The sequence below is a fragment of the Lathyrus oleraceus genome, chromosome 7, assembly GCF_024323335.1.
Source record: "Lathyrus oleraceus cultivar Zhongwan6 chromosome 7, CAAS_Psat_ZW6_1.0, whole genome shotgun sequence".
In the NCBI taxonomy this organism is placed as follows: domain Eukaryota; kingdom Viridiplantae; phylum Streptophyta; class Magnoliopsida; order Fabales; family Fabaceae; genus Lathyrus; species Lathyrus oleraceus.
Window position 1 is genome coordinate 136,180,212 of NC_066585.1, and position 10,033 is coordinate 136,190,244.

The 10,033-nt window shown below is 32.3% G+C and overlaps 1 protein-coding gene across 1 annotated transcript; it reads right to left on the minus strand.

Annotated features, from left to right (window-relative positions):
* Positions 1–4,179: 4,179 nt before the first annotated feature.
* Positions 4,180–9,830, minus strand: LOC127101185 (putative ABC transporter C family member 15). The gene is made up of 10 exons (XM_051038528.1): positions 8,900–9,830; positions 7,254–8,683; positions 7,063–7,149; positions 6,377–6,967; positions 6,123–6,287; positions 5,700–5,994; positions 5,094–5,614; positions 4,938–5,001; positions 4,595–4,834; positions 4,180–4,512 (listed from the first exon to the last, which is right to left on the minus strand). The coding sequence occupies exons 1-10, from the start codon at positions 9,735–9,737 to the stop codon at positions 4,403–4,405; spliced, it is 4,341 nt and encodes a 1,446-aa protein (XP_050894485.1). The 5' UTR covers positions 9,738–9,830; the 3' UTR covers positions 4,180–4,402.
* Positions 9,831–10,033: the final 203 nt, after the last annotated feature.

A 10,033-nucleotide genomic window follows, 5' to 3' on the forward strand; every position in this document is an offset into this window, starting at 1 on the left:
AACATTTGGCCCTTGTCAGTAGGCCAATGTTGTAGTTGTTTTGCGCATTACTTTCTAGTTGTTTTAATCATACTTGTTATGGATTTGTTGCTATCTTTTAGCAATCCATTTATGTAGACTTGTTTGATTTAATTACATGTGATCAAATCATATTTAAATGGAGATTTAAATTTGAATTTAAAACAAGTCATATCTTTGTTGGAGGCTTTTGTAAAACATATCAAAATAGAATCCAACTAAATCTTCTTCAAATATGGATGAGATCGCAGCTAATATACAAAGAAGAAAAACCCAGAGTTTGCATTCTATTTAAAGAGGCTCAATCCATCTTTGAGGAGAATGAGCATGTATTAAAGATACATAATGTTAGGGTTTTTATTTGAGTCCTTTGCTTGTGTTTCTTGAACACCCCCTAGTGCCTTCATTAATATCATAAGGCATTTAGCTGGGGTTTTTAGTTGATTTATAATTCAACATTCTACAAGTTGTTTATTGAAGGAACAATCACTTGAGATTAGTGATTGAAAAAAAGTGAGAGGGGTTCTCATATTTAGAGGGAGATCTAAATAGAAAGCCTAATTATAAAAGAAATTGAAAAACATGGGGTTATTATTCCTATAAGACTAATTATACTAATTTAAGATAGTGAATTACCTTTATTGGATAGAGTGCCCTCATACGTAGGTGTGGTTTCACCGAACTGGATTAGCAATTTTGTGTGTTCCTTTATTGATTTTCTACTTCATCATCTTGTTTTTAAAGTGTTTGTTAATTCTGGTGTTAGATGTTGAACACCCTTACTTAAGCATCTGGTCCAACATCAGTCCATGTGTATATAATTTCACTTACATTTGAACTCATTACGTTGAATGGAAATTATCAAAGTCATTCTCAAGAGAATAATATTCTAAACATTCACTAATTGCTCACCAAAGGATAAATTTATAAGAGCATAACAACTTGGTCTTCTAAGAAGAGGAACAAAGTGTTGATTATGTAGCGTTGAATTAATTAGAGGAATATGATGATAGCTTGAGTAGTTGTCGAATAGAGGATGACATTTAAAGCATTTAAATATGGTAATAGAGAAAAGTCTATAAGATGATGATTTAACAAATGGTATATCAATATACATAATAATCAATATGCTATATGATATCTTCTTGATTCATCTTAGTCTAAATGACCATTAACTAAAATTAAAATTTCAAGCTCTTTCCAGAGGATAGATTACTCGCATCTTGTTATGATCAAAACCAAAATTGGAAGTCATTGTTCTTCAAATCAATTTTAGTTCAACAATCTCCTCTTTTTTTATGACGACAAACATATGTATTTTGATGAACAATTCAAATATTTAAAAGATAAATAACTACATATGGTTAGGATAAAGTATCTCTTACACTCTGCAAAAATTTAAAGTAAAATTAAAGTCTGATACATATGTATCATGTCATGTGCAATATTGTAATATTCTTCTTTTCTTCTGTCATAACATCTATGATACACTTTTTTCTCTCTTGAAATATTGTAATGTTGTTTTTGTGTCTTTTTGTAACTAAGATATTATATATAGGTAGATCGTCAAGATAACGGATGGACATGTGGATATTATGTCATGAAGAATATGTTATGACATTGTTGATACTTCTATTGTTGAAAGATTCAATGAGGTAGTATAATTTAAAATATCTTCGAATTGCATGTATTTATTGAAAAATATGTATTATTTTAATATGTAGTTGTTTAATTTATTATCTTTTGAACTTGTAGATATTCACATACACCTCATCGTATAAAAAATAGACAATTGAGCACATTCGACAACTTTGTGCTCAATATTTTTTGCAAATGGTTGAAGAATAAAAGTTTGAAGAGCAAAATGTACAACAAGACCAAATGCAAATGGTTGAAGAACATAAGTACCGAGAAAACAAAGAAATATTTACAAAACAAAAATGGATGAAGAAAAATATATATATATATATATATATATATATATATATATATATATATATATATATATATATATATATATATATATATATATATATATATATATATATATATATATATATATATATATTGTTGTTATAAGAAGAAAGTGATGGAATATTTTGTTGTTGTTACATGAAGAAATATTATGACTTCTTGGTACGATATGTGATTTTGATTAATGACTTTTTGGTATTAGATAATATGATTTTGATGTAAGACTTATATATGATGATGTTAGAATATGTTTGTTTTGGTCGTACTTTTTGTTTACTTAATGAATGTTATATAAAAATATTTGGTTTAATGGTTTTTTTAAATAACATTAAAAAATAAGTCAAGTTCTTTTAGACACATTATAAGGTATTTGTTTACTAAATGTCCAGTAATATATAAAAATATTTGGTTAACTGAAATAGGGTGTAAATGAAATTAAATATAATATAATCATGAAATATTTTACACTAGTGATAATTAAAATAGAGTGTAATATATTATATTTTTACACCCTATTTAAAGAAAATAGGGTGTAAGTTTGTTGACATTTATAATAAACATTATTTATTTTACACCTAATTTTTACCAAATAGGATGTATATTCGTTTGATTTAAATGTATATATGCAACAATGTACACTCGTTTTCTATAAAATAGGGTGTAATATATCCTATATTTACACCCGTTTTAATATTCGTCAGACATTTTTCACCCTTTGAATTTACACATTTTAATAATAGGTGTTAAATGTATAAAAAACGAGTATAAATTCATATTTATGCACTAGTGTCACCACCTTCTGAATAATTGACAAGAATATTTCATGTCTCCTTTACATGAGAGATTCGATCGAAATTCGCAGTATCCATTGCAGATTGAATACAAAATACAATCTTGCAATCTTTCTTCTTGGCATCCTTGTGGTTGATCCTCTGAACGTCATTTTTGTTCTGAGAAAATGAACATCATTTGTGTTCTGAGAAAGTTTAGGGACATCATTAGTGACCACTTCTAGGATTTATTGGAAACCAAACAAAGATTTCATTTGCTTACTCCATCGATTTCAATTTTTACTATAAAAATGAAGAGAGAATTGGAAATACCATTGTCACCATTTATCTCTGCTATACGATTCACGATTTCCTAGAAATACAACCGTCAATGTGCAAATCTTGAATCAAGATTAATAAGAACGAAATAGAAACTCTAAATATCAATTGGTTAGTGCTGCAGCAACACTTAGATGGAGAAGGTACAAGAGTTAGAGAGAAAATGTGAAAAATGAAATGTAAATTTTATATTGTACTACATACATCTATATACAAGTGTTTATTTGTATTCCAACAATAAGATGAATTTTTTTAATAATACTTACGAAATTAATTTTATTTAGAGTTGGAAAAATATATAAATAATAGTATGTAATTTAATTAATAAATAAATAAAATGATATGAATGCTTTTTTATATAATTAAATCTGCAGATATCTTAAAAAATAATATAACTATCAATGTGCGAAATATGATCAATCAGATCAAGTAAATAAATAACTTAATTAATAAATAAAACAAATTTGCAATGAATAAAAACTAATATGAAATGCAAAATTCTATTTGAATAAATATATAAATATAATACAAAAATTGTTGTCTAAATATACTAGGTGTTAAATTGTGAAACGTAATCAATGTTAAAATATTTTTTAAATTTTATTTAGTTTTGTGAATTTTATTTAGGTGGATATAAAAATAGATGCAAAAGCTCTACTTACACAACAAATGAGGGATAAACTTCAAACAGTAAAGAACGATATATATATATATATATATATATATATATATATATATATATATATATATATATATATATATATATATATATATATATATATATATATATATATATATATATATATATATATATATATATATATATATATATGTGTGTGTGTGTACGACTCACAAAAATAAAAATTCAGTAGTATATTGGACTTTTTGCATTAATTTTCCATATCAATTAACAACTGAAGCATAACCTATATATTAAAAATAGAAGATTAAGATGTTCAACATACTAATTCTAAGCTACTTTCTAATATATCCCTGAGATTGACATTTATATGATTAAGAATGTGAATCTTATAAACAAAATAATAAAAACTTCATCCACAGAATAAAGAATGGTATATAAGATTGAACCTCCAAAAGAATGGTATAAAACAACTTGGAGGTGTAATGCATTTATGGATTTTTAACTAACATCAACAATTTTTAATGGAACACTTATTGTGTGATGTTAATAATTTGAAAAGGAAAATCTAAGTTAGATTAGAATGAAATCAGAATGTCTTGTATGCTAATCTCTTCCTGCTATGTTATCCCTTGTTTATGTCCTGATTTGCTTATCATTTTTAGCAATTACTTTGCGACGATCTCCTCAAAAACTCCGATACCAACTTCGAGAACGAAGAAGAACTGTCTTGAAGCAATTGAGATGGTTTATCATACTCCGCGATTGTCCCTGCAATTGAAATCAGAATAATTGTGGCGATCAGTTTCATTATCAGTTTATAATCATATACATCAAATTAGGTGCTATCTACCTTCATGAAGGACCAAAACCAAATCAGTGTCAATGACAGTAGGAATTCTATGTGCTACTGTAATGACTGTGCATCCACTTGTTTCTTCTCTTATAGTCTTCTGAATTAAATTATCGGTTGCAGTATCGATGGACGCAGTTGCTTCGTCTAGGACCAAGATTTTTCTTTTCTTCAGTAGCAGCCTAGCAAGGCATACTAGTTGTCTCTGTCCAACGCTCCAATTTTCTCCGTTCTCGGCGACTGCTCATGTGATATAATATGTCATATCGATAACGGTTTTTTATCAGAAAAAAAAATAATATCTCAACCAGAATTGTGGAGTAGAAGCAGTATAAGTATATACCTGGTGCATCAAGAAGTCTTGGATCTTGCTGTACTATTTCAGCAAGATGGCACTTTCTGAGAACCTGAAAAGAATAGTTTTCTTAATTGTTATTTTCGTGTGTCGAAATCGGACCAATAATGCCTTTTGAAGAACGTATCGTATTCTAATGCTAACCTCCCAAAGCTCTTGATCGGTATGTTGTTCCAAGGGATCCATGTTAGTCCTTACGGTCCCTAAAAACAAGGTCGGATCCTGAGGAATAATACCAAGCTTAGATCTTAAATCTTGCAGACCAATCTTGGAAATGTCTACACCATCAATAAGTATGCATCCCTCCAAAGGCTCCACGACTCGAAAGAGGGCTTGCACCAGAGTAGATTTTCCACTTCCCGTCCTGCCTACTATTCCGATTTTCTTCTGTCCGGGGAAGACGCAAGTGACGCCTTTGAGAACCATAGGAGCAGCAGGTTCATATTGTATATGAAGGTTATGGAATTCAATTTTTCCTTCCTTAGGCCATTCTGGTTCGGGCCTATTATCTTGAATGATTAACGGCGCTTCACTTGGTATATCAGAGAATTGTAATATTCTCTCTACGGATATCATTTTGTTTTCAACATTGCAGAGATTCCATATCACCCAAGCTTGAAGCACATTTAAGTTCAAACCGTAAGTCGCTACAAGACCCGCCATGCCTGAAAATTAGAGGAAACAATTTAATCAATTGACTCTCGCGGGTTAAAGGATGGACGCGGGAGAATGGGACTTAATGGGACTTACTGGGACTGATCGCAGACCTTGGCAAATTAACCAAGATGATGAGAACAAAATAGAAGACCAAGTTAAAGAGAAAATTTATTCTGACAGACAACCATTCCATGGTGGCGTAGTTGTGAAAAGCTACCCGAGAATAATCGTCAATTAGAGCCATAGCCTTGGTCAAGAATATTTTCTCTTGATTGAAACAACGGATTGTGGCAGCCCCGGAAATCGATTCTGAGAAGTGATGCAAGATTGGCGCCTTTCGAATTCCCACCATCCTGGCCAATTCCCTAGCCGTAGTAATGTAATAGGCCTGCCAAAAAAGTACATAACATGAGGTTTCATCATAACATCTTTTTAGTTCATGCATTGTAAAATCTTGACAGAAAAAAAAAACATGATGTAGTTTGTGTTTATTATAAGAAAATTGATAACTCGTACCTGATACCAGACGGAGATAGCAAGAACAACGAAAAAGAGAAGAATGACTTGCCATGCGGCTTGGGACATTAGGACAATGATACTCAATAACTGGATAAGTGCAAAGACAAGTCCAGCTAGTCTGTAAGGAATGTCAGTATCTACTGTACTTTGATCCGTAGATGACTGTAACAATCGCACAGAAAAAAAAAATCGTAATTTGAATGAAACTGATGACAATACTTTTATCAGATAGAGAAACTAGTGAAACTTACCCTACTCAGTATTCGGCTAGAAGGTGTGGTATCAAAAAACGAAACAGGTGCTCTGAAAATCGATGTGATCATTCCATGAAAAAGGCGCTGAGAAGTCTCCACAGCGATTTTCGCCATTAAAACAGTCCTTCCCAATATGAAAACAGAGCTTCCACCAGACAGAAGAGCAAAAATTCCCATAAGCTGCGCATTATCGACCCTTCCTTTTCGTTCTGTAGCCCATGACATCCAATAATTGCTTCCCATCTGCATAACTTGAAAGAGAATTTGACAGAGAAGAATAACCGGAACAAGTGCTCCTCTATAAGCTAATGTGACAAAGGTTGAGTAAACACTCCATTTTACTCGACCAGTCATTGCTTCCTCTTCTCTCGTTCTCTTCCAATCCATCATAATCTCTTGAATATTTTCTTCTTCAATTTCAGTTCGATTTTTTTGGCAAGGTCTGCCGCTAACAAAATCATCTTTCTGGCTCGGAATTTGGCTTACTGTTTCTTCATGAGCAGCCATTTGTTGGACAAATTCACTATTCGGACATGTGATGAGATCTCTATACTTTCCACACTCCGCTATTTTTCCATCCTTCATAACCTGACAAATAGTATATAAACCGGTGAGACACGAGTTCAATCAAATAGGTTTAGAAATTTTCTATGGCGACACAAAATAAGTTCAGTATCACTTACCAGAATAAGATCAGCCGCTTCCAAGAATTCTAGTTGATGTGTAGCATAAACAACGGTTTTATCGTATAAAAGTTTCATAAGACATTCCTGCACAAAATTTTAACTTCTTGTTAAGTTCTTATAATGTAATGAAAGTGTAATTAGAAAATGCATGAAAGAAGAAGAAAAAAATAGTCATTGGCACAACTAACCTTAAACAAATGACTTCCGGTATGAGCATCAACGGCGCTAAAAGGATCGTCGAGGAAATAAACATCCGAGTCATTGTAAACAGCCCTTGCCAATTGAACTCGCTGTTTTTGTCCTCCACTTAAATTTATTCCCCTCTCCTCCACCATGTTCAAATCTCCATCACTCCATAAGTTGATATCCTGAAGCAGTGCGCAACCATCAACAACATTGTCGTAAAAGTCCTTATTCATTTCCTTCCCAAACAAAATATTCTCTCTTATAGTTCCAGATTGAATCCATGGACTTTGCGGTACATAGCTTCTAGTCCCATAAACTTTAGTTGCTCCCCCAGAAACCAAAGAAATCTCGCCAAGCATACTACAAAGCAAGCTCGATTTTCCAGACCCTACCGGGCCACAAACCGCTACCTTTTGACCTTTGTTTATAATTAATTTTTCTACAATATGAATTGTTGGTCTCTTGAGAATTTGATCATTTTCTTCCCATGCATATTCTCCCGGTTTTACTTCAATAGCAATTCTTGAAGTTTTGGAAACATGCTTATTCATGAACTGATTTTGATCTTCTTCTTGTATGAATTCCTGAATTCGATCAACCGAAACTTTTGTTTGACTTATCATGGAAATAAGTTCAGGCAAATTGTAAATCGGTTCTTGCAAAATACGAAACGTCGCTAGAGCCGAGAGAACCGTGGCTGCAGTTAGTTCGGTTTTCACCAATATACAAGCACCGAAAGTGAAAACAGAAACAAAAGTCGGAGACGCCCAAAATAGAGTGGCTACCGCTGAGCACAAGTAGAGATATTTCTGTAACCAATTCCTCTCTATATCCCTAAGCTGGAAAAGTTTCTGCAGAAATGTAGATTCCCATGAATGCAACTTTAAGATTCTAATATTCTTCATAGTCTCCGAAGTCATTTTGATTCTCGAATCTTTAGCTTCCATTATCTTAGAGTGTAAGCCTTCTTGCATATTGGCCAAAGGTGTGTTACAAACCATAACCAAAATGGTAACAGAAAGTGCAGCAATAGAAGGTGTGTAACCCAAATTTATGTATAAGATCACCAAGGCCAAAATAATCTGAACGGGTAGAAGCCAAACTCCATGAACATACCAACAAAAGTCACCGATTCTTTCGACGTCCACATTAATCAAGTTGATGACTTTACCATGTGTTGGTCCACCACATTTAATCATTAGTGACTTGCTATAAACTAAAGCCATAAGTGCTGCGCGTACCTGAATTCCGATTCTCTGAGCACCAAAATACCATTGTCTTTGACTCAGTGACTCAATGGTTTTTGAGAGGAAGAAAATAAAGGCAAGAACCATTCCATATTTGGTGCTTGAGTTATCATTATTTGACAACAAGAAATTCACAAAGTTTGATATCAATAATGGACCAATATAAGAGGCAATAGTATTAACACCTGAAAGTATGAATAAAATAAATGTAAGCATAGGTATGAAGCACAAACACACAGACACAGACACACACGACACTAACACATTGACACCAAATAAATTGAACGCAATCACAAGTAACAGTGTCGTATTGGTCCACCGACACAGGCACTGACACGTCTCAGAGGTGTCGGTGCTATAGAGAATCACAATATATAAATGACAGTGAATGAATAATTTACCTGCTAAAACAGCATTTAAGGCTAAGGATTTCCAAACAGAAACGAAAATAGCTTTTGTCAAAGAACCACCTTGAAGTTTCTGTTTCCTAATAGATTGTTCCAACATAGAAGAAGCAGTAGCAGCAGTTTCAGAGTGAGGTACAGAAGGAACATGAACATGTTCAAGTTTTTGAATCCGACCCATTTCAAAAATAGGATTCAGCCACCTAAATGTAAGTTTGCTCCATATACCAGCTTTTACAAAAGCCTCTTCATCCCCCAAACTAGAAGATTCAAACTCTTTCTGCAGTAACCTTTGTTCCATCTCACTTCCTTCCCTCACACACACATTTGAAAGTGCGTTCAAACACAAAACTAACAACATGGGCAAAGAAACCGCATCAACTATGTTATCCTCCAACAACAAAATCCTCAAGTTGAAGGATTCATAATTTTTCACAAGTTTCAATGACAGTGAAACTGTATCAACAACAGTGGCAAAAACCCACCAAAGAATTAGAACAAAAGGGAATCTTTTACTCTCTCTAAGCATTTTCTTCATTGAATAGAACGAAACCAAAGTAGCTAAACCCCATGTTAAAGCCAAAGAAACAAAACAAAATCCTATGATTAATCCATTAGTGCTGTAAGTGTACTTGTAGAAAACAAAAGCTACGTTCAAAATAGTAACAACAACACTGAAAAGAACAGTGACATAAGCAAAAAACGTTGGTCTGTGTTTTAGATGTAAAAGATTGTTACTTTTGGTTTGTTTCAAACTATCATATAAAACCCATATCAAAATAACATAGAAGAATGCTACATTGGTTGTTCCTAAGAGAATATCAAAAATCGCCATAGTTGGTTGAAGAGATGAAGTTGAAGCGACTCAGGAATGTTTGTAACAGTATATAATTTGATATTGATTCATGGAATAAAGAATAAAAGGTGAGAAATATTGACAAAGACAGATATTATATATATATATATATATATATATATATATATATATATATATATATATATATATATATATATATATATATATATATGAATGAATGAAATAGCAGTTTAGCGGCGAGTGATGGACGCTAGCGACGGCAGTAATAGAGATGAAAAGGCTTCAAATATTTTTGGGGAAAATCTTTATATTTA

Coding starts and splice junctions, on each gene's coding strand:
- LOC127101185 (XM_051038528.1), bottom strand. CDS start 9,737: ATGGCGATTTTTGATATTCTCTTAGGAACAACCAATGTAGCATTCTTC. Junction 8,684..8,899: donor CTTAAATGCTGTTTTAGCAG/GTAAATTATTCA, acceptor TCATACTTTCAG/GTGTTAATACTATTGCCTCT. Junction 4,513..4,594: donor GGTTTTGGTCCTTCATGAAG/GTAGATAGCACC, acceptor TTTCAATTGCAG/GGACAATCGCGGAGTATGAT.